General features: G+C 39.3%; 1 protein-coding gene and 1 pseudogene across 9 annotated transcripts in view; one reads left to right on the plus strand and one right to left on the minus strand.

The window, feature by feature from the left end:
- MID1 (midline 1) overlaps positions 1-27,957 on the minus strand; it is a 388,014-nt gene that overhangs the window by 110,424 nt on the left and 249,633 nt on the right. For 6 of the 9 annotated variants that reach the window (XM_063601877.1, XM_063601875.1, XM_034949642.3 and 3 more), the window contains exon 2: positions 10,963-11,678. In XM_063601877.1, the coding sequence (XP_063457947.1) occupies positions 10,963-11,622 (660 nt within the window). In that variant the 5' untranslated portion in view covers positions 11,623-11,678. Of the gene's footprint in view, positions 1-10,962; positions 11,679-20,838; positions 20,974-27,957 lie in introns of those variants that run through there. The other 3 variants (XM_063601876.1, XM_003811942.5, XM_003811941.5) reach the window with 2 other exon arrangements.
- On the plus strand, positions 26,885-26,984 carry LOC112438545 (U6 spliceosomal RNA; annotated as a pseudogene).

Consider the following 27,957-nt stretch of genomic DNA (forward strand, 5'->3'; position numbering starts at 1 on the left):
TACAGCTCCTTCACTTCAGCGCTTTCCTCCTCCTCCAGCCCCAGTCGATACTGAAGTTCCTCCCTCTTCCTATTCTAAGAGAGACAGCTGCTAACACACAGCCCAGGGCCAACTTGCTTCATCATTTACTCACATACCAAAGGCAACCCTACAAAAAAAAAAAGAAAGCTAGCCCCCTGAGCTCGTCTGACTAGTCTAGGCTTACTGTGTATCATGTCACCCATCTTTTCCTCATCTGTCTAGATGTGTATAAATGTGACAGCCATAGTATAAACCAATGCCAGCTTTTCTTTTCTTGGAAACAGCTGTAGGTGCTCTGATGGCACCTGTGGTGCTGATCCAATCAGATTAACCAGAAACATGAAAGAGCCGCTCCCCTCCACCCCTGCCACCCGCATCCCCAGACTTCAAATTGGGCCTTGTTTTTAAAGCCATTTCTTTCAATTCACCACTCACTGCTTCTTAAAAGTCCATTTTACTACTTAGCTTGGTTTAGAAAGGACAAATCAAAGTTTCCACCCAATTATAATTCCCTTGAGAGTTGTTCAAAGTTTCCCATGTCAGCCAGAAACACATATCAACCCTATAACCACTGAGTAATTTATGATACTGTCAAGAAATCCACCATTGGATTACACCAATGAAGGTTTTATCGTAACAGTAAATGCCCAGATAAAATAATACCTCGTGTACATCCAACACTTACTATGTGCCAGTCACCATGCTCGGCACTTTACAAGTATTTTCCTTTTTGATGCGACATGCAAAATGTGTTTTCCTTTGTCAGCTTAAAGTCCATACCTCATGGGTAAGCAACAACGTTGTGTCATACCCAAAAGTCCAGAATATAAAGTGATTAAGTTTTAAATGGATTTTTACAATTGCATTTGTATCAGATTTTTCCAGAATGTTTATGCCACATACTGAAAATAAATTAAATCTTTAGCCACATTCAGTTTCTCAGACTACTCATGCCCACTTTATGGCAATGTCAAAAAATTTACCAGTCTAAGAATAATCTATATATTAAGACATTCAGGAAAACAATTATCCTAAGAAGGGAATTAGTGAGCCCATTAAGTTGCAACCACAATTCCTTTGTTTCCTCATTGACATCACTGTCCTAACTCTGCTTTCTTTTGCAGTGTCCCCGAGGTTGTCTGGGTCCATGTACATGAACACAGCTCCAGGCATGAAGTCTGGCCCTTCAAGATGGCCAAATCTACACTGGCTCAGCTATAGAAAATGTCAGCATGGGGGCATCTTCTAGGCAACTTATTTTGGTGGCCCTGGAGGCATCATTGCAAAGCCACATCTCTGCAATAATTCCCAGACAGCATGGTAAGGCATCATCCTACACCCATGATGCTGGTTTATTGCCAGGCCAAGCAGGCGTTTAAAAATTACCGTAAAATCATTGTGTTTACTCCTGAAAACCTCAGAAGAGACCTCAGAAATTTCAGAACCACTCAAAAGGCAATCCTGCCTGTGCTGGCTGGCACTGTTAACCGCTGTAGGAAGTAGCAGGAAAGACACAAAACTGGACAGCAGGGAACTGTGCTCTAGTCCTAGTTCAGAGTCACTAACCCACTAGGTCATTGCGGAAAACTTCTTTTACTACTCTCAGCCCTACTTTCCTCATCTGCAGAATGAGGATGGAATGACATGAGCTCCAAGGTTGCTCCTGGCTCTAAAACATTATTTTGGTTTATAGTGGGCATTCGGAGGTTTGAACAGCATTCTCCTTATTGTGAATCAAAAAGCCAGAAGAAATAACCATGCATTGTCCCCACTGTGTCTTACTGCACTAGAAAAGCAGGAAAAGAATCACATTTGTGTCTGTACCTAACAGCCAATCAGCAACGACATCTCCTATTTCTTCCTAGTTTTAAGGGGCAGGACCTTGAATCTCACAATTTTACATGTTTCTGTTGACAGGGTCGTGGTTTTTGACCTGTGATACTACTTCTTTCTGCCAATTAAAAGAGAGACCACAAAATCTAAAGTAATGTGAATGTCTCTTCCCCCTTTTATTTCTTCCATGAACACAGTAACCCTATCCATTCTTATATTCTCACATGAAATTTATTTCAGAAAATATACATTAACCTCTCTCTCTTAAAAAAAAAAAAACACTTCACTATTACTCTATAGAAAATGGTAAAAATGGCCTAAACCCTTAACCTTGCATTTAAAGACTTTCAAGACCTTCCCTCCAGGTGACTCTTCCAACATCCTCTTTCCTGGCTCCCCATTTGGCACCCTGTGCTCTAGTTAGGATTGTCTAAAATTCCAAAGCTGTCTTGCCTATTCCTACCGACAGGTCTCTGCTGGTCTCACTCCTGCAGAGCACCTCACTCTTCTTTGATGCATAATCCACAGATCTGTCAAAGCAGCTTAAATCCCACCACCCTGAAGCAAGGTTTATTGTCTACTCAAAAGCAGATTCATCTCTTCCTCCTCCGAATCCCAAAACACTCGTCTAATGCATCAATTCTGCACATGTCCATCAACAAGTGTTTATTAATTGTCACGTCTCTGCCCTTTGGCAGGTGCTTTAGAAACAAAACTACAAAACACATTAAAGCAACAATATATACTCTTATCTCACATACACATAATACAAGACAGTGGTTAAAAAATATTTGGCAGTCAGTCTACATCCAATGTCCATACACTTAACCACTAAACATTCTGCCTCCTAGTTTCTAACAGTCGTTCTGACATGTGTTGCAGGCTTTCTGTAGGCCAGGCACAATGCTAAGGCACATGAAACACTTTATTTTGCTCTCCCAATTTTCTGTGAAAGTAAGTACTATACATTAGCCCTGTTTTATAGACGAGTAAAATATAGCACAAGAACGTTAACAAGGTGCCCAAGAATTACGTTTGCACAGCCACATGATGAAGAGGTACCATGTGTACTTGTTTGTGCATTTTTCGAACTCTCTGAGCTTACCAAGAATGATTCCAACAATAATAAATCACTAGGCAATAATACATTGCTCTCTGCAGGTGAAGGAGTTGAGAGAGGACTCATCCAGAAAATAGACAGGTAAGGAGGAGGAAAAGGAAGCTGCCTTGAGTTTCCCATTAAGAACATATGCCTGGAGATGCTTTCTTTTATTCCATCTATCATAAATATCCTTGTACCAAACTAACAAAATTAAAATATAGTTTTAATATATTTTACAAATATTTGGAAATCTTATTTTAATCACATGGAAACTATTAAAAAATATACATTTCAACACATTGTATACACGTTTGGAAATATCAGACTATATCTCATAAATATGTGCAATTATTAAGTGTCCAACTAAAAATAAAAGGAAAAAAATACATATCTATATTGCAGACTAAACAAATGCTGCCATGAAATTAGTACAAACAGAATTGCATATTGGAGTCAGTTGGAACTGGTGAAACTCCATAAAATTACAACATTTTAGAAGACATGTGTCTGAGTTATTCACATACCACATGGTGAAACATCATATAGTCTGTCTGTATTTTAGATTAAAATCAACTGGGAATTACTGTGAACAAGTTTGAAAAACTATATAGGGTTACACAAAGAACATCATACGTGGTAAAAAGTTAAAAAGGATTAACTGATAACAGGGATTTTACAGACATCTAGTAAATTCAATATTGTTTTCTAATACAAGGCTTGGAAATGGTAGGTGCAGTGATCCCTTTTCTGGGAAGCCTTTCTCCATCTCTCAGGACTGGGGTCAGTACCTTTGCTTTGGGCACAATGTGCTTCCTGCCACCATCAACAGAGAAAGTATTTAGTAGCTGTTGGAATGCCCTACTAGACTATAAGCTCCATGAAGGCAGGGACTGTTACTGTTCATATTACCTTAATTAATTAAACACATATTAATTTTTTATGACCTCTCAAAAAACCTATATTAACTTTCATTGTGGGTTTTTTTTTTTCTTTTGAGACAGGGTCTTGCTCTGTCACCCAGGTTGGAGCGTAGTGGTGTAATCACTGCTCACTGCAGCCCTGATCTCCCAGGCTCAATGATCCTCTCACCTCAGCCTCCAGAGTAACTGGAACCACAGGTACATGCCACCATGCCCAGTTGAATTTTTATTTTTATTTTTAGTAGAGACAGGGTCTTGCTATGTTGTCCAAGCTGGTCTCAAACGACCAAGCTCAAGCAATGCTCCTTTTTGGCCTCCCAAAGTGCTGGGATTACAGGTGTGAGCCCCCATGCCCAGCCATATCGTTCTTAATAACATAGGTTCAAAAGGCCTAAAGCAAGCAAAATGACAGAACTATGAAGAGGACTTGAAAATTTCACTCTCGGCAAAAAAAAGCTAGAAGCATTCCCTTTGAAAACTGGCACAAGACAAGGATGCCCTCTCTCACCACTCCTATTCAACACAGTATTGGAAATTCTGGCCAGGGCAATCAGGCAAGAGAAAGAAATGATGGGTATTCGAATAGGAGAGAGGAAGTCAAATAGTTTCTATTTGCATATGACATGATTGTATATTTAGAAAACCCCATCATCTTGGCCCCAAAGCTCCTTAAGCTGATAAGCAACTTCAGCAAAGTCTCAGGATACAAAATCAATGTACAAAAATCATGAGCATTCCTATATACCAATAATCGACAAGCAGAGAGCCAAATCATGAGTGAACTCCCATTCACAATTGCTACAAAGAGAATAAAATACCTAGGAATACAACTTACAAGGGACGTGAAGGACCTCTTCAAGGAGAACTACAAACAACTGCTCAAGGAAATAAGAGAGGACACAAACAAATGGAAAAAAAATCCATGCTCATGGATAGAAGAATCAATATCGAGAAAATGGCCATACTGCCCAAAGTAATTTATAGATTCAATGCTATCCCCATCAAGCTACCATTGACTTTCTTCACAGAATTAGAAAAGCTACTTTAAATTTAACGTGGAACCAAAAAAGAGCCCATAAAGCCAAGACAATCCTAAGCAAAACGAACAAAGCTGGAGGCATCACACTACCTAACTTCAAACTATACAAGGCTACAGTAACCAAAAACAGCAGGGTACTGGTACCAAAACAGATATATAGACCAATGGAACAGAACAGAGACCTTGGAAATAACACCACACATCTACAACCATCTGATCTTTGACAAACCTGACAAAAACAAGCAATGGAGAAAGGATTCCCTATTTAATAAATGGTGCTGGGAAAACTGGCTAGCCATATGCAGAAAACAGAAACTGAACCCCTTCATTACATCTTATACAAAAATTAACTCACGATGGATTAAAGACTTAAATGTAAAACCCCAAACCATAAAAACCCTGGAAGAAAACCTAGGCAATACCATTCAGGACATAGGCATGGGCAAGGATCTCATGACTAAAACACCAAAAGCAATGGCAACAAAAGCCAAAATTGACAAATGGGATCTAATTAAACTAAAGAGCTTCTGCACAGCAAAAGAAACTACCATCAGAGTGAACAGACAACCTACAGAATGGGAGAAAAATTTTACAATCTACCCATCTGACAAAGGGCTAATATCCAGAATCTACAAAGAACTTAAACAAATTTACAAGAAAAAATCAAACAACCACATCAAAAAGTGGGCAAAGGATATGAACAGACACTTCTCAAAAGAAGACATTTATGCAGCCAACAAACATATGAAAAAAAAAAGCTCATCATCACTGGTCATTAGGGAAATGCAAATCAAAACCACAATGAGATACCATCTCAAGCCAGTTAGAATGGCGATTATTAAAAAGTCAGGAAACAATAGATGCTGGCGAGGCTGTGGAGAAACAGGAATGTTTTTACACTGTTGGTGGTTGTAAATTAGTTCAACCATTGTGGAAGACAGTGTGGCAATTCCTCAAAAATCTAGAACCAGAAATACCATTTGATCCAGCAATCCCATTACCCGGTAGATACCCAAAGGATTATAGAGCATTCTGCTATAAAGACACATGCACACATATGTTTATTGCAGCACTATTTACAATAGCAAAGACTTGGAACCAACCCAAATGCCCATCAATGATAGACTGGATAAAGAAAATGTGGCACATATACACCATGTAATACTATGCAGGCCTGAAAAAGAATGAATTCATGTCCTTTGCAAGGACATGGACAAAGCTGGAACCCATCATTCTCAGCAAAGTAACACAGAAACAGAAAACCAAACACCGCATGATCTCTCTCATAAGTGGAAGTTGAACAATGAGAACACATGGACACAGGGAGGGGAACATCACACACTGGGGCCTGTCAGGGTTGTGGGGCGAGGGGGGGAGAGCATTAGGACAAATACCTAATGCATGTGGGGTGTAAAACCTAGATGATGGGTTGATAGGTGCAGCAAACCATCATGGCACATGTATACTTATGTAATAAATCTGCACATGTATCACAGAACTTAAAGTAAAAAAAAAAAAAAAAGAAAGAAAATTTCACTCTCTGAGTGGAAGGCCTAAGTGCACCTCTCCTAGTCATTAATTGATTACACAGACTGAAAACATTAATGAGCTTATGGAAATTTTGAAGATACAATAAACTTATTCTAATATTTCTTAAAGGATACTGCATCCATAAGTGAGACCATATGCAATTGTCTTGAGCCCTGATCTTAAGGGATTTAAACTAGAAACCAATAAACAGAAAGACACATTTTAAAAAATACACATATTTGTAACTTCAAAAAAAAACCCCTTCAAGATAAGACTCTTCCCACAAAAAATATACCAAGTCCAAAGTTGACTTGTATCCATCTACCAAACATTCAAGGAATAGGTAAAATATTTTGAGTGATGGGAATATAGTTATTATTGCTATGTTTGTTGTCATCTCTTGCCTGCAGAATGAAATATCCCTAATGAAAATACTGGTCACTTGAATTTGTCTCCAACTTAGATTCAGGAAGATAATAATATTAAATAAATAAATAAATGCATGTATGTATATGTATATGCAAATATGTGTGTGCATCACACACCATAGCACTAGAACCTGCACTATGCCTGCTACTGGTTTTCAAAGAAGAAACAAGTTATAGAAATTATAATAAAAAAAAGTCTAGCTCAGTATACACTTACAACTTTCCTAGTTGCAAACTGGGAAAGATTTTTCAAACATAGAACCTTACAATCTATAAATTAAACCCAAGAATGAAATCTCATGTCTTCACTTCCAGATAAAAAGTGCTACATAGAAATGCTGAGCTTTAATTTGAACTTTTATATCAAACTATTAAAAAATTACAATGGGATGATCCGTTGAAACATGCATTATACAAACAAACTTCCTCAGCCAGCCTTTAGAATAAGAATAGCAAAACAATAGTTTGGAACTTCAGCTTCAGCTAATTTGAAGGGGCTATGCTGAAACTGAAAGGCAAGGAAAGGTCAGTTTTTTTCAATTTGTATATTTTTATAGGTATAATTAGAGAAAAGAAACAAGAGCTCCAACCTTGTATGTTGGAACAGAAAAAGAGGACTACTGCATTTTAATTCCTTGAAAACTCTGGAATGCATTAATTATATTAAATTCTCTTATATGTTATGTGGTTCACAAATCAAATTTTTCCTCCAAGTTTGAAGGACTGAGAGGCTTCTTAAAATTCAATTAAAATGATGTAAAGAAATATCCACATTATGGATACGCTCCACTTAGAGACCTTTGCACTTGGCAGGAAAACTTTTCTCTTTTTATCTTAGTAGAGTTCAGGAAATGCTACCTTAATTTTCTCTTTGCTTCAATATTTCATGAGTGCCTCTCAATGCATAGTCTCCGAAAGCGTTAGATTACTGACATGATGCTATTTTACATGATGTGGATGATTTTATTTGTACGAGTTCAACATGTTAGAATTTTTATCTCTTTTTCTTTTACACTTAGAAAAAGATTGTAATGTACAAAATGATATTCTGATTTTTTGTATAAACAAACATTTCTTATACTGAGATCTAATGAGTAAAATATGTCCCCCAAAGTTTAGTATTATTGCAAGAAATTATTCTTCATAATAATTGCAGAATTCCCTTCTTCAGGTAATGAACTTTTACTAACAGAAGGACAAAAATGTTTCCAAAGACACCAGGGTCCTTACATATGCAAATTAATAAAGCAAATCTATTGTCTTATCAATGAAAGCATCCTCAAATTCCTCCATGCTTTATCTGTGTTCCCACGTCATCACAAATCCACATCTATATGAGATCCTAGAGCTACAGAAAAATGCATGTTCAGAGCACATTTCAGACCAAAGTAGTAATTATAGAAATATACTTCCTTGGTTTTGGTCCTCTTGGTATGCTATTACTTCCTTCAAAAAATCAACATTTATATTGTGCTTAGGTTTTAAATAAAACAAGGATGTACATATGTTCATAAGTATGTGATAACTGAAATATCAGACATCCAAATGTCATAATTATTATTTTTAAAATTCTAACGTAAGTGGCATGTTTTAAAACAAACATGCTATGTCGATAAGTTATTTGTTCAAATGCTCATAAGTACATCTTATTGAACGGCTGTAAATGTGTTTCGGTGCATTGGATGCTGTTTATATGCTTATATTTCTGTAACTAGGAAATAAAAAGAAACCACATCATTAATTGTCAGGCCCTCCATGTGACAGTACAACAACCGATAGGCCACTGGCTCAATTAAAGTGTGCAGGGCTCGTAACTGAAGAGTTTCGTTTTTATCACAAAGAGGGCTAGAGCATGACAGGAATTCTTCATAAATTTGGAGATGTTATGTAAATATTTAATAACTCTGCTGTGACAGGCCATGAGTACTTGAGCAGAACCTGACCACAAGATTTAAATAAATATCAAGCCTGGGAGTTGTTAAATATTGAACATCATTATGATTGTGGTGTTTTAACAAACAATCATTAAAAGGTAGTGCAAATCCAATCAAAGGAACATTTTTAATAAACAAACAAAGATCTGGCATGTTTACATTTTGGAAAACAAAAATCAAACATCTCTGTTCAGTTATCCTAAATATTCTCCCTTCAGCTCCACCACCAACCAAAAAAGGGGTAAAAAAAAAAAAAAAAAAAAAGATTACCTTGGTTTGTAAAAATTAATCGCCTTCTCAATTTCTTCAGAATTTGCTCTAGAGGCACAGCTCATACACGCATTGCCTTTGCTATGATTAACTTTGGTGGTACTTTTCTCCTGTGCTGCCATGCACTGTTCTGGAAAGCCTGTCAGCGGCTGTCTTCTGTTGTCTGTGTCACCTGAGTCCTTGTGCTTGACTTCCTCTACATGGTTTAAAGATGGATTTGCACCAGTAATTCTTTGGATACTTGAAGTGAAACATGCTGCCCAGGTGATGCTTTTGTTGCCCAAGTGACATTGAGAAGCAGGAATTGACTTCAGCATGTCGGCTTCCCTCAACATGTCAAGAAATAGCAAAGCCAAATCCCAGATGTGGTCCGTTAATCCCACTGTCACAGAATAAACTATGTGGTCCCAGTAAACACAACCACCCATTAGCGCTAAGGAGAGGTGATAGAAACCATTTGTTAAAGGTGACACTGTTTTCTAAGTGATAACACTCTTTTGATCATGTGATTCATTTTGTTTGCTCAACAACATGGTATGTGTTTTTCCTGAGAGGAAGGACTTCAATATATATTTACTTAGAGCTTTTAATTTATACTTCCTTTCTTTTAATTGGTGTCTTGTGATCTAAAATTAGCTGATGAACATAGTATCTCACTCAAACTCTCTCAGCTGAGTTTTCAATAATTAGACCCACCGTTGCCTGAAATTGAACAAACATCTGGAGACTTGGCTTATTATTTCTTCCCTGGTGCTTTCTATCCATACTTAGAGAGTGATTTTTTTTTTTTTTTTTTTTTTTTTGAGAGAGAGTCTCGCTCTTTCACCCAGGCTGGAGTGCAGTGGCGCGATCTTGGGTCACTGCAACATCCACCCCCCAGGGTCAAGTGATTCTCCTGCCTCAGCCTCCCGAGTAGCTGGGATTACAGGCACCCACCACCACACCCGGCTAATTTTTTTATTTTTAGTAGAGATGGGGTTCCACCATGTTGGCCAGGATGGTTTTGAACTGCTGACCTCAAGTGATTCACTCTCCTCGGCCTCCCAAAGTGCTGGGATTACAGGCATGAGCCACCACGCCCTGCCTAGAAAGTGATCCTTTTATTTCACATATAGTCATATTAATCATTATCCCCCAAGCTGGAGTTAGGTTAATAATTTCATGTAAAAAATGAAGTTCAAATAGTCTTGACTGTAACCTTACTGAATAAAGAGCCTACACGAAAAGGAATTCTTTCGTGAAACCTGAGATTGTCAGAGCACTGAATTTCACCAATAAGCTGGATATCGTTTACACAAGGAATAAAAGGTCACGTGTCCTCTAAAATCCCACATTTGCTACAGACATTCTTCCCTCTATTCTTTTGTTTGTGCAGTAACTAGATACAGGTACAATGAGAGTGAATTAGTTTTCCCAGATGAGTGAGAAAAGTAAATGTTCCCCAAATGCCCAAAGCCAGATTTTATCTGTCATTCTTTCTCTCTCTCTCTCTCCCTCTCTCTCTCTCTCCCTCTCTCTCTCTCTCCCTCTCTCTCTCTCTCTCTCGATCTCTCTCTCTCCCTCTCTCTCAGAGAGAGGCAGCACTCTCTTTGGAAGAACTGTAAGGATTGAAAATGATCCAGAAAAACTGCACAGATTGAAAATGATCCAGATTTTTAGAATTTGCCCTCACCTTGACAACGCTAAAATTACAAGCAGCAGTCAACTTTTACAAGATACCCTTATTGTGTAACATTTATAGGCTGCCAAAAACATGCTAAAACTAATCAGATAACAAAGGTGAGGAGAAAACCTTCACCTGCCATGTAGCTAGCAGTGAATACACTTTTTATTTCCATGACATTTTCTGGCAGAAAGGGGTTGGCTTAAGGCGGATCGGACTAACCTTCAATTTGTCATAGCGCTCACTCAAAGCTGCCACCTGATGATCGCGGTGCCGCCCAACCAGTTTACACAAGGCACAGATTAACTGGTCATCGGTCACACAGTACATATTCACCTTCTCATCCTCATGCTCCAAGCACATCAGCCCCCGGATGTGAGAGTCCGGAATTGGCTCAATCAGACGATGGCCTGTAAAGGGCTTCTTATTTGGGTGAGTGGCTTTCAGGCACTCGTCACAGTAGGATACTTCACAAGTGACACAGGTCTTCACAGCGTCCTGGGCAGGATCCTGGTCACAAAACTGGCAGAGGACCTTCTCGGCGGAGGTCATGGTGTTGGCGTCAAAGGCCCGCTCCCGACGGGTCTCGCTGGGAGAGTTGGGCCCGCTCACTGATGCTTTCTGGAACCTGTCGATGATGTTCTGTAGGGTGACGTTGCGCTTGAGCCCGTCTAGACCTCGCTGGCTGAGGGTGATGACATGCCGGCAGGTGGGGCACTGGAAGGCGGTGATGGACTCCACGGACTCGTTGGTGGCACAGTGTGATACTAGGATGCGGTGGGCGCAGTTGAAGCAGAGGCTGTGTGCGCAGGGCAGTAGAAGAGGGTCCTCAAAGAGCTCCAGACAAATAGGGCAGGTCAGTTCTGACTCCAGTGTTTCCATCTTCAGGCAAAGCTCTCTTGTGTCATCAGCAAAACCCAAGGAAGCTGATCAGCTATCTGGAAACAAGAATGTAAGATTTGATTAGGCACAGGGAGGTCAACTATACGGGGGTGTCAGCTTTGAATGCATCTCAGAATAATTCCAAACACAGGTCATGAAAGGGTAAGTGTGTGTACATTCCAAATAATTCTCTTTCTATTCACTGGGGAAAAAAGGAGGAAAAAGCATCCTGAGCCATCATATACCAGTTAACATTTTCTCAAAGTTCAGTAACTGAAAATGTGCAATTTTTTTTTCAATTTTGTTTTTTAAAAGGCCTCATTCAAAACTAGAATGTAATTGAAACTGTAATTTCCATAATTTGTATTTAATCAGAATAATCTTATTGTGTCAGAGTCAGGTTTAACCTCGCACAGAAAATTAAAATGTAGAAATATTCATCAATAAACTAGAGTCTTTTATAAATTTGAATTTATAAACTTACGTATTAATGTATACGAGATTTAAGGACTTTTACTCTGCAATACCAAACCAGGTTTCAGAACAATAGGAAGGCAGTAACTATAGAAATGGGCATGAAATGTACATGAAATCAAATGTGGGGATTTCAGCAGAGATGATCGTGTTTAAGTGTGGGATGTCATTTTCCAAAATATATTCCTGAGAAAAAACATTGACTTTCACAAAGATGATTGTGATAGAGGCAAAATTTTTGGCATGTGTTCATTATGTTTCTGAATAATTCTATTGTTTAATCCAGCAGTGGGACGTGGGTAGGCAGAACGAAGCGGAGAAAAATATCTGGGGGCTTTTTCAGTGGCTGCAGTAAGTTTGAGTACCAATGACTAATATTTAGAGCAATGATTTAGTTAATTAGAACAAGGATTTCAGTGGTCATCATATTCATGTGATAAGTTATGTTATGACAATGATAATGATTACAGTTGAGAAAGCAATTTAAGGAGGCTTACAAAACTGCTGAGGGACCCTTTTGGCCAAAAAACTCCCATCACGGGCTTGTCACTGTTGCCAGCAACAGGCCAGGCTGGCAGGAGGTCCAGCCTCACACTCAGAGCTATGTTGGCCTGGGTACGACCTCTGCTAGCTATGTTGCTCTCCTCCAGGCCACCCGAGGGTGGCCCAGCTGCCTGCTCCCCTTGCCATAAAGACCTGAGTGCTTTTGTGAACTCTCATCTGCCTTCCCATCAAAAAGAGTAGTAGAAAGAATTCCACACAAACCCCGGTTCATTAAGGGTGAAGAGGCCTCATGCTCATTAGCAGGCCTGGGAACCAAGCCGCTTTGAACCTTCTCCCTTTCAAGACCATTAGCAGAGGTCTGCAGACCAGTGATGGGAATATTACATGCAGCCCATTGCAGGCTGTGGGAGAACAGTGCAGTTCACCCAGTGGTCGGGAGGTTCAAATCACCCACGGGGGTGGTGGGGAGAGCGTTCTCAGCCGGATTTATGGGAAGGCTTCACATCCAAAGCTATGTTTAGTGATTCTGACAATCAATCGTTTGTATTCACACCTCCGCTTATTTACAAAATTCACGGTTTCTAGAATACCCTGACCCCTTCTGAAATAGCATCCCTCAGAAATACCAATATGGTGCTTTGGTGAAATTAATGCTCATCTTGCTACCAACTGAATGGTAACTGATCATTAAAAGTATAAAGTATGTCCTGAGCCTGTTAAAAATTAAACAGCTACTGGCTTCATAAAAGCCTGGTATCTTAAAAAATCTTCAACCATTCACTAGCATTTATTATATAGGAAAGAATAAAAGAGCAACTGTGACTTGAAATATTAAAGCTTGTACATCTTTCTACAACCTGCAATGGAAACCCTAGGGTTGCTGTTGTAAGAAACATATCATCCCCACTTGGTCTGTCACCTCTTCCTACAGATGGCTCAGAAGAAATGGAAAGGTTTTTACCTATTAATAATTATTTTGGTTAATCATAGAAAAAATGTAGAATTATCTTTAAATCAAAGTTCTTTTACCTTCTCATCAGAAGCATATAAATTAAAGGAAAAATGTAGCCCTTTTGGTCTGCTCTGTTCTCAGATAAAACAAGAATGCCTCCCAATGAATCTCAATAGAAGGATGAGCATCAAATTATGTCTGGAGAGCTATGATGACTATATTTTTAATGCAGGTGCCAGGATTCCATCCCAGAGAGGTGTGATGAGAATTTCTAGAAAGGATTCCACTGGGGAGACCTCAGTGGAAATACTGACATTTTATTCATTCCTTCAACAGATGTTTACTGTGTGCCAGGCACTGAGTTAGATGAAGAAGCCAGAATCTGGGGTTCACATCACCTCATCTCTATTATCATGGGTCAAGCCAGCATCATCTCTTATGTGGACTATCATAAGACCTTTCTAAATGGTCTCTTGGCTTCTGTTCACTCCTGCCCTTCCCCCTATAGTCTATCCTCCACTCAGAAGCAAGAGAGCCTGTTGTTAAAACATGACAGAACATGCATCTCCTTTTGCTCTGCCCTGTAAGGGCTTCCCATTTCACCCAGAGAGAAATTCACCAGAATAAACCAGCCCCAGAAAACACAGACTCAGACAGTGAGCTCACTTCCTCCCACGCTACCCACTCCTTTCTCTGCTCTGAGCACATGGCCTCGTTCTGACTCCTCAAACATGCCAAGCACATCAATCCCCTGCTCGCCCCTGCAAGGTCTTCAGAATCCACATGACTCTCTGCTCCAGTGTCACTTTCTCTCTGAACCCACATAAAACCAATTCCCCTTCTACCACTATACCACCTACCCATCGTGGTAATTCTTCCCCCATCTCGGTTTATTTTTCTTTATAATATTTATCACTGACATATTCTTTTAGTTTGTTTATTGCTCCTTCTGTCCCCACTGTCCTCAACACTAGAATATAAGCTCTGTGAAAGCAGAGATTTTGCTTTGCTCTTTGAAGAACGTACCACCAACACCTAGAACAGCACCCAGCACACAAAATGACTCAAACATTCATTGATTCCATTAAATGTACTGACTTTTCAGCTAAAACCAAAAAGAATCAAACACAGCCCTTGACTTTAAGGATCTCTCAATATATTTGAACAGAGGTCAACAAACTTTTTCTATAAAGGGTAAAATAGTAGACATTTTTGGCTTTGTGGGCCAAAGGGGCCCTGTTTGCAACTACTCAATCTACCACTGTAGTGCAAAAGCAATCAGACACAATACATAAAGGAATGAGTATGGCTGTGTTCCAACATAACCATATTTAGAAAAACAGGTCACAGGCCAGCATTGGCCTGCACATCTTATTTTGTTGAGCCATGTATTAGAAAATAGAGGCATATACAGATAACCAGAACATAAATGAAAATCATTCTCAGAGAGGTATGAATAAAATGCTGTGTGGGCAACAGCAGCAAGGACGGTGGAGCAAGACTTGAACAAGCACTTACAAGTTTCCAGTGCTAATGGGAAATGATATGCAATGGGCTTTCAATCTGACATCAATGGAAATTATGTGACTCGAATGCTTAGGGGCAACTCATGTAAGAACGATTTAATAGTAGCTGCTCAAAACTAGATATTTTCTTTTACTGCCATAGCACCTGGCATAGTGCTTTATGCAAGTGTCTGCACTGTAAATGGTTAATTGTATTAGGTGAAGACACAATACTCAGATGTGGTAGGTGAATTTCAGCCAATTTTCTAAATCTTTTGCCTGTATGCTACCAAAAAGGAAGGGGTTTTGGTTTGATATCTATAGTGCATCCCACTTTTTCCACTTTTACCCAGATTTTACAATGGCATAGATAGCATTTTTGTTAAATGACTCTACAGTATCTTATTTGTACTCATTCCATTCCTTCTTCTAAAAGAAACTTAGTATGGTTTATTTTCTAGCTTTCTTTAAAATATCTTTTTGGAGAAATTAAAATGCCATTCATTCCTTTTTTTTTTTTTTTTTTTGCCATTCATTCTTTCACCAAATACTTAAGTTCATCTATGTACTTGGTCCTGAGACAAGTACTGGTAACAGCTGGCCCCTGTCTCCATGATCTTATGGTTCATTCCAAGATAGAGAAAATATGAACAAGGCCAGGTGTGGTGGCTCATGCCTGTAATCCCAGCACTTTGGGAGGCTAAAGTGGGATGATCACTTGATCCCAGGAGTTTGAGACCAGCCTGGGCAACATAGTGAGACCCTATCTCTACCAAAAAATAAAAATAAAAAAATTAGCCAGGAGTGGTGGCACATGCCTGTGGTCACAGATACTTGGGAGGCTGAGGCTGCAATAAACCGTGATCATGCCAATGCACTACAGCCTGGGCAACAGAGTGAGCCCATATCGAGAAAAAAAAATGAACAAGGTGTAATGCAACATAAAAAAAGATGCATGCCAAAGACAGACAGGGAATAATCAACTCTATATAGGGGGAGAGGAGACAGGGAGAAGCTTCCTGAAGGAGGTAAAGTATGAAGTGGGTTTTAAAAGATGAACAGGGATTCACCAAGCAGATAGTGGTACATGGGTGGGAATTTTATGCAAAATGTTATCTTTCTTTTGACTCTCTCTCTCTCTCTCTTCCTCTCTCCCTTTCTCTCTCTCTCTCTCTCTATATGTATCTAATACACACACACACACACATATATATATAGCTTACGTTGTTATTTATATCATTAATAACAATATCAGGCCGGGCATGGTGGCCCACACCTGTAATCCCAGCACTTTGGGAGGCCAAGGTGGGTGAATCGCTTGAGGTCAGGAGTTCGAGACCAGCCTGGCCAACGTGGTGAAACCCCGTCTCTACTAAAAATACAAAAAATTAGCTGGGTGTGGTGGCGTGCGCCTGTGATTCCATCTACTCGGGAGGCTGAGGCAGGAGAATCACTTGAACCCAGGAGGCAGAGGTTGCAGTGAGCTGAAATCATGCCACTGCACTCCAGCCTGGGCAACAGAGCAAGACTCTGTCTCAAAACAAACAAACAACAACAACAACAACAAAAACCCCAATATCATAAAACAGCAGCTTTTGCCTTTTCTTAACTGTCATAATGTAATTTCCATGCCTCAAAAAAAAAAAAAAAAACTTCTTCGTTTCTACTTCAATAAAAGGAAATCACACATGCATATTGTTGTCAGGAAATCCTATAGCTTAACATTTTTGTGAATGGGCAGATTGGTCCTCATTGAGAAGAGGATCTAGATAATCTTGAGAGTCCCTTGCAACAAACTGGGAATGGCAACAAATCACAGCTCACACCTCTGCCTGTCCATGGTTTAAACATCTAGAACACAGCACAGAATAATGAATGAAAGGGGAGAGAGCTGGACAGGTGACGGGATAATCTAAGACATCCTGCAGTTCTGCTACTTATTAGCTGTCTGCGTATCCATGGGTGAGTGTCCACAGATGTTCCCTACAGTCCCTCTAGCACTCACTCTAATCACTCCCCTAGGCAGGAGAGTCTTCAGTGACAGATTACAGTGAAGCCCCACATTGTGGGAGGCATTGGATACATCTTTTGAAAAAACTTTCTTATAGATTCAAGACTTATGAGGAAAGTACTTCTTTAAAATGGAAAATTAATAAGTAGATGTTTTGCTGGAAAATAATGATGTAAATGTTTTCACACCTCCCTCTTCTTCCTTTCCTTTCCTCTCTCATAATATGTATCTTAGTCCATTTTGTGTTGCTATAACAGAATACCTGAGGCTGGGCGATTTATAAACAAAAGAGGTTTATTTAGCTCGTGGCTCCACAGGCTGGGAAGTACAAGAAGCATGGTACTGGCATCTGCTCAAGAGAAGGAACTTTGCTTTATAACAACTCCATTCTCATGGGAACTAATCCACTCCTGTGAGAACCAATCTAGTCTCCATGAGAGCAAGAACTGACTACCTCAAGAAGGGCATCAAGCGATTTGTGAAGGATCCATCCCCATGACCCAGACATCTCCCACTAGGCCCCTCCTCCCAATGCCACCACATTGGGGATTACATTTCAACATGAGTTTTGGTGGGGACAAACAAACCACATCACTGTATGTCACTGAAACTGTACTTTTCTAGTTTTCCTCTGTCTAACCACTGCTGAATTCTACCTCTTGCTAATCAAAGCCTACGTGTTTTCTGATGGTCTATGGTTCCTTTGACAGGGCCATCCAGTTTTTTGTTTGTTTCATGTACTGCCTCTCTGAGAATGACTGCTAGGCTTGTATCCCAAGATGGTCGAGAACCCCTTTCTGGAACCCAGTTTAGCACTGACAGTTCTTTGCTTCATGTACTGCAAGTGCCTCAGACTTGGAATGCACATCATGTGGGATTTATCCTCTTCCCTCATGAGCCTGTCTTTGTCTTCTCTACAGGGCTCCTGGTGTCTCCTCACAGGGCTTCTGTTCTCCTGGTCACCAGACAGCAGACACCACAGTTTCTACTCCTCCCTCTTTGGGGGAGGCACAATTATGGTCCCCAAAGATATCCACAGCCTCCTCCTCAGAGCTTGTGAATATTTTAGGTTATAGAGCAAAGGGGACTGACTGTTGCTGATATAATTAAGATTGCTAAGTAGCTGACCTTGAGATGGGGAGAGCAGCATGGATCATCTAAGTGGACCCAAAGGAATCACAAGGCTCTTTAAACGTGGAAGTGGCAGGAAGAAGAGTCAGAGTCAGAATGATGAGATATGACAAAGACTCGACCAGCCATGCCTGGCCTTGAAGATGGAGGAAGGGGCCACAAGCCAAGGAATGCAGGCTAGAAGCTGGAAAAGGCAAGGAAATGAATTCTCCCCAAGGGCCCCCAAAAGGAATACAGCCCTAAAGATACCTTACTCTTAGCCCAGTGAGACCTGTGTCAGACTTCTGACTCTAGAAATGTAAGATAATGAATTTGCATTGTTTAACACCATCAGGTTTGTGCTAACTTGTTACAGCATCCATTAGAATAAGGAGATCGCCCATCATCAGCACATCATCCATAATTTTTATCCCAAATTTCCCTTAATGGAGGCATTGACATTTTTAATGATAAGGTAAACCCACCTCTCAATGCTTTCCTACAAGTATTCTAGGTTATGTCTGCATACTCCATGAAATACAATTATTTTTCTAATTTGGAGTATAAGAAAAAGAACATGCAATTCTATCAATTCTATCAATAATTTTACTTCCAGCCCCTCACTTTGTACAACTCTAAAGCCTTCACTACCAGGGAAATTAGTGAGTCATTAGACCAAGGAATAAACTTGTATGCCAACACTGGGTGGCCTGTGATTAATCGTTAATACCACGTGGCTGTCAGCCACTGCCCAGATGATTCCCAGGGCACTTCCTCTAGTTCTTTTCCAAATATCCTCTGGACTATAGAGACTAAGTTTATTGTTAAATTTACCAAAACATAACTGGGATGACAAACACACTGTTAAAATTGCACGATGTTACAGCTAGCCACACGAAAATGGTTTCAGTACAGGAAGCTCCTATAAGTATTTCAAACAACAAATAGCATTGAAAATGTACAAATGAATTATTTGAGAGTCCTAAATTTCAGAAACGAAATCAAGTCAATTTACTTGATTGTCCACTCCTCTTAACCCCTATTCACCTGGGTAATTAGATTTAGTTGACTATTGCTGTTTGGATTTTTGCTATGAGATTATCTTTATTATAGAACTATAGGTGAAATATTTTTTAAAGACTGCAGAGTGATGTTTCTATCTTGGACAAGCAGAAATATCGACTTTCAGAGGACTCAAAACTACTGAAGTGTGAAACACTGGAAATCAACCTGAGTTTGGGAGGCAGATTGCAATGGGGACCCAACTCAGAAGGGACTTGCTCTCATCTTAAATAAGCATAATTTCTCAACTCAAAAACTTGTCTAACACAAACTCAATAAAAACTGGCTGCTACATCCAAGATGAATTCATCATAGGGTATTTTGAATAACATAATACAAGCACTCAGCATCTGCATATTCAATTATGCCGTTTAGTATTTGACTTTGAGTGATAAAGACCACCGAATAAAGACACTACCCAAATGTTACTTTACTGATTAGTACTCTGGCCAATTTGAGAAGCAGGTGGGTTAGTAAAGGCACAGTAAAACAGGGCCATGAACTGATGGAAAAAGGGGAGAAGGGGATCCAGTTGGATTTAACTGCATTCTGAAAGACTGGAAATTGATAGCATAATGTAGGCTGTTTCAGTACAAACGCAAAGTGGTTCTTAAAAACAACAGTATAAATAATACATCAAGTAAGAACAGGTGAAAAAAGGTGATCCAGTAACATTTTATAGGTAAAGAATGTTACTCTGAATTATCACTGCATTTAGCCTCCAAATGTCAGCGCACTCAAATTCATTTGCTCAACCAGTAACAGACAACTAAGAATTTCTGCCAAGCAAATTGTAGGGGACCAGAGGGACTGTTTGAAAAAAAAAAGTGACAAGCAGATGAGCACTGAGATGCTGGCCTCAAGTTTTAAAATAATTAATACAATAGATATTTTGAATAACTTGACATTTCTTCTTTAAGAAGTGCTGAAATTATTATTATTATTATTATTATTATTTTACCTCATATCTGAAGTGAGAACCAGGGAAGACTTTCAATTTCGCCAAACACCCACCTGGTGGAATTCATGCAAATCAAATTAAACTGTTAACCAAATCTTTTCTGTACTTTCACATCTGCCTATAACATGCTCATTCTTAGTAACTGGATCTCTAGGACATTCTTTAAAATAATCACATACTCGCCTGACCATGCAACCTGATTAATAATGAATGAACATTCCTGAGAAGAATCACTTCGAAGCATGGCAGATGTCTGTGGGGATATGAAGGCTTTAATGATCAAAATTAAGGGGAAATGGAAGCTGGGTCACACTGTCTGGTTATTTTAATTGAAACCTAGTTTTCCAAATTTACTTAACAGAATACTTAAACACTCCTTCTCGAGGTTCATTTATACAAGCAGACAAGCACAAAGACAAATGGCAATGCAAAAGAACAACCCAGATTCCTGGAGGAACAACTACCCTATCCTGTTCTGTCCTAATAGTGCAGAAAACCCCTCAGCAGTTTCAGAAATCCAATTTGTTCAATTGAAAGACTGATAAACAGGTTAAAAACAGGAACTAGTACATTGGTCCTTAATAGTTCTTTGAGCACCTCTCTAGATTCTGACAAAGAGATCACCTTGAATACCCACCAATGGACTGCACACTAGTTCTTTTTGAAGAAACATCGCCGTAGGCAGAGGATGGGGACCCACGAAATGATAGACAGGCCACCGAGACCAGACGGTGGGTGGCAGGCAGTGCTGGAGCGGTCCTGTGTGTCTGTGAGTGCGTCAACAGTGAAACACAACAGGAAAATCGGTCCAACAATTCCAGGAAGGCCAGCTCCACCTCATCCACTCCGCCAGGGTTGCCCGAGTTGAAGAATCAACTGCCTTTTCCACGGCCCCCGCCACAACTTCCCTATCCTCTGGCCTACTCAATGTTCAACTGAACCCAAATGGAAAGGTAGCTCAGGTCAGCTCAACACCCACTGCCTGGTCCAAACAAATGAGGACTTGGCAACGGGATCTGTACTCTCATTCCTTACAGGGACCAGCAGCAGCTTGGCCGAATGAGACACTGTCCTGTGGCAGAAGGCTGAAGGCTAGCTTTCAATGCCACCAACAGGAGCCGTCCTGCCCAGCTCCTGGGGCTGGGAACAGGCACTAGACTCATTTGCCTTTGGGGCCTTTCAGTGTCCTACTGAGCACATGATCACATTATGCTCTGCATGCTGGCTTGTTCATTTAAAAAAATAATATACACATTATTTTGTGCCTTTATCTTCTGAATTAATGTATAATGTCTGGAAGAAGTTTTCTTCAAAGTTATATCAGGAAGAACAATCTCCAGTACAGACACAAAGAACAGTCATTTATTTCTTCCAAAAATAGTGACCTAAATACCAATCTATCATCCTGATAAACAATTTAAAATATATGTATATACACACAGGTTTCACATACACACGTATGCATACATTATGTACACACATATATAAAAACATCATGTGTGTGTATATATATATATATTTAATATTACATACACGGTATATATATAATAGCAAATCTGTGACGGGTGTCCAAAATTTCAGTCTCCAGAATGGCAAAGAAAGGGTGAACTGAGAATGGAAAGAAGTAATCTTTTAAAATTTGATTGACTAAAGGAGGAAGCGGAAGTAGTCTTCCTAAAAGAAAAAAAAAAAAAAAAGTCCTGCGCTGCAGTTCTTTGAAGGATATTGCTTATCACCATGCAAGACAAGAAACTGCAAGTAAAGTAAATCATCAGGAAAGTGTTTAAAAAAAGAATCTTGCACAATTCAATTCATAATCCAGACATTTGGACTCCACCAAAGGTGTTTAAGGAACATTCATGATAAAGGGGAAGCAGAGGCAAGAACTGCTTCCTCAGGCTGCCCAGTCTGCACGTCTCAACATCTACTTTATTGCCATTGCAACACTTCACAGTAAATCAAAGCATGCTTCACATGTTAGGACATAAAAATGCAAACATAGATTTTTTTGGCTTATGTCTCTCCAAATTATAACTTCATTTGTCTTTTAACAATGAATAAAAGGATTACTCAATTTCACATATAGATGACTTCCTTAAGAAGTTCTCATTGTCCTCGGAAGAGACACACATAGATAATCAAGTAGAATTCTAAAGAACTTTTCATCAAGACATGGCTTTTGTTAAAACAACATTTAAATTGTCAAAATTCTACAGGCCTAACTTTTCCCTATTTTGGCACTGTAGTGGAAAATTAGCCTGAACATCTGAAGTTGAAACATCAGGAAAGAAATATTTACTCCACCCCCCAAGAGAAAATGATAAACAACAAAAAAAATTATAATCTTCTAAAGGGCATAATCTAACAACTTGCAGATGAAATTTCCCACTATCTGAGTGTCTCAGACATTTCATGTCTTTTACAGTTTAAGAAATAAAGCATTTAGTTTTAAAGGCACACAGAACCTATTTTACATTATATTGAAAATGACTGATGTTTTCCAGGTCTATGCTGTACTGGGTATCATGCAAGAATTTGGTTCTGAAGGCAAATGATAGCAGACTGGACAGAGAGGAAGAGGGTGAGAGATGGCCACACCTAGTCTCCTGGCAGAAGTCTAAATCAACCCTCCTGGTGAACAGACCAACAGCGTGGTGGTAGCAGAAATGGAAGTCACTAATTTCTGTGAAACCAGTCACAGATGAAAAGCATTTAACACTGCTGTCCCTGAATGCTTTCTCAAATGTATTTATAGTTTGATAGGTATTTCTATATATATTCATATAACTATGTCTGTATAAAGTCCTATATATGTCCATAATGGAATTAGTTTTTGTAGTTATATACAATGTGCATGTATACATAAGTACACATATACATATACAAAAGCACCTTTTCAGAATTATTTGAGACTGGTTAGAATTCACTCTTCACAAACCCCTCAGTCATAGCATCCCTTCTGCATTACAGAAACATTCCTTCCTCAGTGCAGAAACAGAAACCTGTAGATAATGTTTATTTAAAAACAACTGCCTGCTTATATCTGCAAAAGGTCACCTGGAAATGAGCAAAATGACGCAAGTGATCTATTCTCTGAAAGACCAGTCAAGTGGGATTTTTGCAGCAAGTATAATAGATTGTGCCCTGGAGAAAAGCTTGCTGCTTGGGGAAACTTTTTCTTACTTTATTTATATAATACTCTCCTAGAAGGCAGAGAAAGTACACACCCTCCCCTTCCCAATTATTACCAACCAGGAGCAAAATAGTTATTGATGATGGCCAATGCAACATTTCACAATTGTTCTCTGAACACTGGAAAGCTTAAGTTCAAAGACAAGAACAAATACTAGTCTCGTGACTCATGGAGGTAATGACGATGTTATAGAGTAACTGATTCCCATTGTGTGAGCAGATTGGAAATTCTCTCAAATATGATGCCTCCTTTTCTCAAAGAAAATCGCTTTTCCCTCAACTTCAAAGTCAGCCACACACAAAAACCTTTTGCTCACAATACCCTGAAGCTACCTCGTGATCTTAAAAAGTAAGGAAAACGAACCCTTATTCACAACTCCTGGTTAACTATTACGAATAACATGCTTTAAACATTTCCCCTGATCACTGAAGCTCTGCAGTCAGGGGAAGAAGTCTTTTTTTTTTTTTTTTAAAGGCAACAGAAAGAGGAGTGACTCTTTTGTTCTGAATGTTATTGTAAAGCACCACATGAAAGAAGAGGAATGATGGGAACATGGCAATGAAAAGGACAACAGCGCTGACAAATGAAAACAGGATATTAAGAACAGCGTCGGGACTGTGTGTCTGTACAGAACAAAGCCGGGAGCCTTCTCGGAGAAATTCAAGCAAAAATACTCTTAACAGATTTACATGCTAATGGATGAACTGTAGTTTCTCCAGGTGGCACAGATCTTTAAGTCTGGGACAATAAAATTAGGTTATCATTAAAACACATACATACACACACACACACACACACACACACACACACACTGTAAAGTGTCATAAAATTAAAACTGCCTTCAAATCACATTCAATCACACGCCCCCCCGCCCCGCCCTTTCAACCAGTGATCTGCTTCTGGAAATTTCTAGATCTATGTTTTTCTCTTTGTAAAATAAAATACTGGTTCTGTCAAATAACTGAGCTAACTTAGTATATAGTCCCAAGGAAAGTGTATTTTTTACAAAAAGAAAAACAATTTTCTCTCCATTCACAGCACACACTAACTTACACTTTAAATATAACTTTTCAATAGAGCTTTCAAGAACTCCCAGGGAAACTAGGCAATGGGTACTGTGCTGAGAAACAATGACAGCAACTAAGTGGCTAACATTAATATAGTATACCGCTTTTGCCAAGTCATGGTGGTAATATCTTATACTTTTCTTCTGATGCAAATTCCGCAAAAGCTGCTAGTATGATGGTACATTTAATAAAACATCATCATAGCTTATTGGACTTATCACATAAGAATTATTATTGTAGTCTCTAAAGAAGTTCAAAAAAGTAAAAAAAAGTCTGATTTTGCGCTCCATTAAAAATTTCAGTCTTTTTTTTTCTCTTTTCTATGTTCTGCCACTATTCTCCTTTTCCTCGCTTCCTGATCAGTCCTTTCTATTGTCAGATGAGTGATGAGCTGATGTGCTTTCTTCTTTACCAAAGCATTTCATCCAGCTTTCCCTCTGGCATGCTTTCAGAAAACTTTGGGCTAAGCCCTAAGCTCAGTGTGCCCAAGTGTTCTTGGTCTAGTTTTGGGCTGACACTGTCGATGTGGTGTCCTGTAAAAAAAAAACAAAAAAAAACAAAAAAAACATGTAGAGGTCGGGCGCAGTGGCTCACGCCTGTAATCCCAGCACTGTGGGAGGCCGAGGCAGGCGGATCGCCTGAGGTCAGGAGTTCGAGACCAGCCTGGCCAACGTAGTGAAACCTCATCTCTACTAAAAATAGAAAAATTAGCTGGTCATGGTGGCGGGTGCCTGTAATCCCAGCTACTCGGGAGGCTGAGGCAAGAGAATCACTTGAACCTAGGAGGCGGAGGTTGCAGTGAACCGAGATTGCGCCACTGCACTCCAGCCTGGGTGATAGAGTAAAAAAACTCAGTCATATAAAACAAAACATAACAAAAAACAAACAGACAAACAAACAAAAAACATGTAGTACTTTGAAGCCAGATAACCTGAGTTCAAATCCTGGCTCTGCCATTTCCTTGCAAAGGCAGATCGGAGCCAGATACTGTACATATCTTATACTCACAGATGCTCTTCCTATCTTCTATGCAGTTTCCTTATCTGAGAGCAATCTTAAGGGTCCTTTGAGGATTAGTGAGGTGAACTTTTTAAAATGCCTGACAAAATTCTCACTCTTATGGAAGGACAGGGTGGTAGGGGATGGGGGGTTGGGGTCCTTCTTCCCTTCTTGTCCTGAATCACCTCTTCCCACTCTTCTTTGAATAAATTCATTATCTGTGTTTTTTACTGGAAACCTCTTCATACCATTTTTGCAAGCAAGAAGGATATAAATCCATTTATTCAATAACATTTATGGAGCATCTTATGTGAACAAACAGTATGTGAATGTGAAATGAACTAGCATTTTTATTCTTAACACTAATGACTTATCTTCACATTGGCAATTTCATCTGTTTCCTACACTATGACATACCTCTGTTCATTACCACTGATCTCCCACCATGAACTTCGGGCTTCACTTCTGCTTCCCAGTGAAGGTCACCCTGTTCCATATGCACTCTTTGTCAGAATTTTTTTATTTTGCAGGAAATAAGGGACCCTGGCATGGATGGAGCATGTGAAACTATCAAGAACAGTGAAATGTTTCAGATTTTTGCTATTTGCCAGTTTCGTTTCATGAATGCTGGCAGAAGACACCTGAATCAAAGATAAAGGCTGTTTTTACTCAAATGGTATGTGTTTCATGTTCTGTTGGTTCCCCTTGTTCTCGAAGTCCTATGGAGCATCCTAGGTCCATGTTTGCACACTCAGGAGATTTGCATCATAACTAAGCAACTCCAAGCTTAGGGAATCTGAATCTTTTATAATGGACTACAAGTTAGCCTGCCCAACTTTTGCCCTGGAGGAAGACATTGTCTTTAATATAATGAACAACAAACAAACCTGCCTTCTCCCCTGGCGCGAGATACTACCTCTATCTCCCAAGACTGTTTGCTATACAAACATCCTGGGAAATAGTCTGGAATAAAATCATTCAGTGCTCCAGCTCACAAGAGGTACAAAAAGGTGATAGATCCATGGAAAATTATTTCCTAATAGACACAATTCCTATCTCCTCCTGGGGATATGGCCAATAGTTGTTACTAGAAATCAGATCATCACTGGACTCTCTAGCAGTTACCACAGAGGCAGAATTTCATTTGGCACTGAATGACCCTTGAGTCATAGAAGACTAGAGGTAAAAGGAGCCTGCAAGAAAGTGATAAGAACTTCCTTACCAACAGCTCCAAGCTCCTTATCCAACCACCCTCTGACATCAGCTGTTGTACAAGGAAAATTGGCAGAAAGCAGGTAAGCCTCACCCATAGATTTTGCTCAAATAAACAGAGCCCTTAATGTCCTTCATAGTCCCAAAACAGCTTGGGTCTGGTCTGCAACTTCAGCTCTTCACTCTGAACCTAAGCTAATTTTAAGAGTTTGGTGCTTGTTTCAGCAGCACATAGACTAAAACTGGAATGATACAAAGATTAGCATGGCCCCAATGCAAGGATGACAAATTCATGAAGCATTCTATAATTTTTTATTATTAAAAAATATTAATAAGAGTTTGGAAGAGTAAGCTAATTTTGTTACTTTTATGACACTGGAAATCCTATATGTATATCCATTTGGCTTTCTTTAAGCATTAAAAAAAATTAGAACTACTTCTTTTGGAGTAAAACCAGAAGAGTCATTTCTTTCATTACTCTTTCATTCCACTGGTATTTTTTGAGGTCATTCTGTGTGCCAGGAGCTGCTCTAGGCAGCAGCAAATTGGTGGTAAATATGAGCACAAAGGCCTGCCCTTAGAGAGCTTACATTTTAATGAAGGAAATAAAAAAATAAAAGGTTTTTAAAAACACAAACATTTCAAAGACTCATACATAAAATGAAAGAAATAAAAAGGATGACATGATAGAAGGTAGATGGGTGGTGCAAATCTATGTTAGCTAAGGGGATATTACTACTCATATTTGTGCTGGCTTTCTTGATATTTTGGCTTTTTCCCTGCCAATAAACAAGCAAAGAGTATCTGAATTTCAGTATAAAACTTTCTGGTGTTTGGTCAGAGAGTTGTGATCTAATTTTTCAAGTTGTTAAATACTTAGTTTCAGATTGCGTCAAGGATAGAGTTCTTTTTCAAGGGCATAAAAATCCAACTTTTACTATTTCTTACCAAAAAATGGAATGTGATGAATTATTGTAAAGTAGTGACATCTTTATTTATTTTAGCAATAAAATTTTGAAAGAGAAAAGCCACGAACACTTAGTGAGCCAAAAAAGCAGGAACCATGATGTTTTAGTCCATTTTGTGCTGCTATAACAGAATTCTTGAGACTAAGTAATTTATAAAGAACAGCGATTTAGGCCAGGTACGGTGGCTCACGCCTGTAAACCCAGAACTTTGGGAGGCTGAGGCAGGTGGATCACGACATTAGGAGTTCAAGACCAGCCTGGCCAAGATGGTGAAACCCCGTCTCTACTAAAAATACAAAAATTAGCTGGGCACGGTG

Source organism: Pan paniscus, chromosome X (assembly GCF_029289425.2).
Source record: "Pan paniscus chromosome X, NHGRI_mPanPan1-v2.0_pri, whole genome shotgun sequence".
NCBI classification, from domain to species: Eukaryota; Metazoa; Chordata; class Mammalia; order Primates; family Hominidae; genus Pan; species Pan paniscus.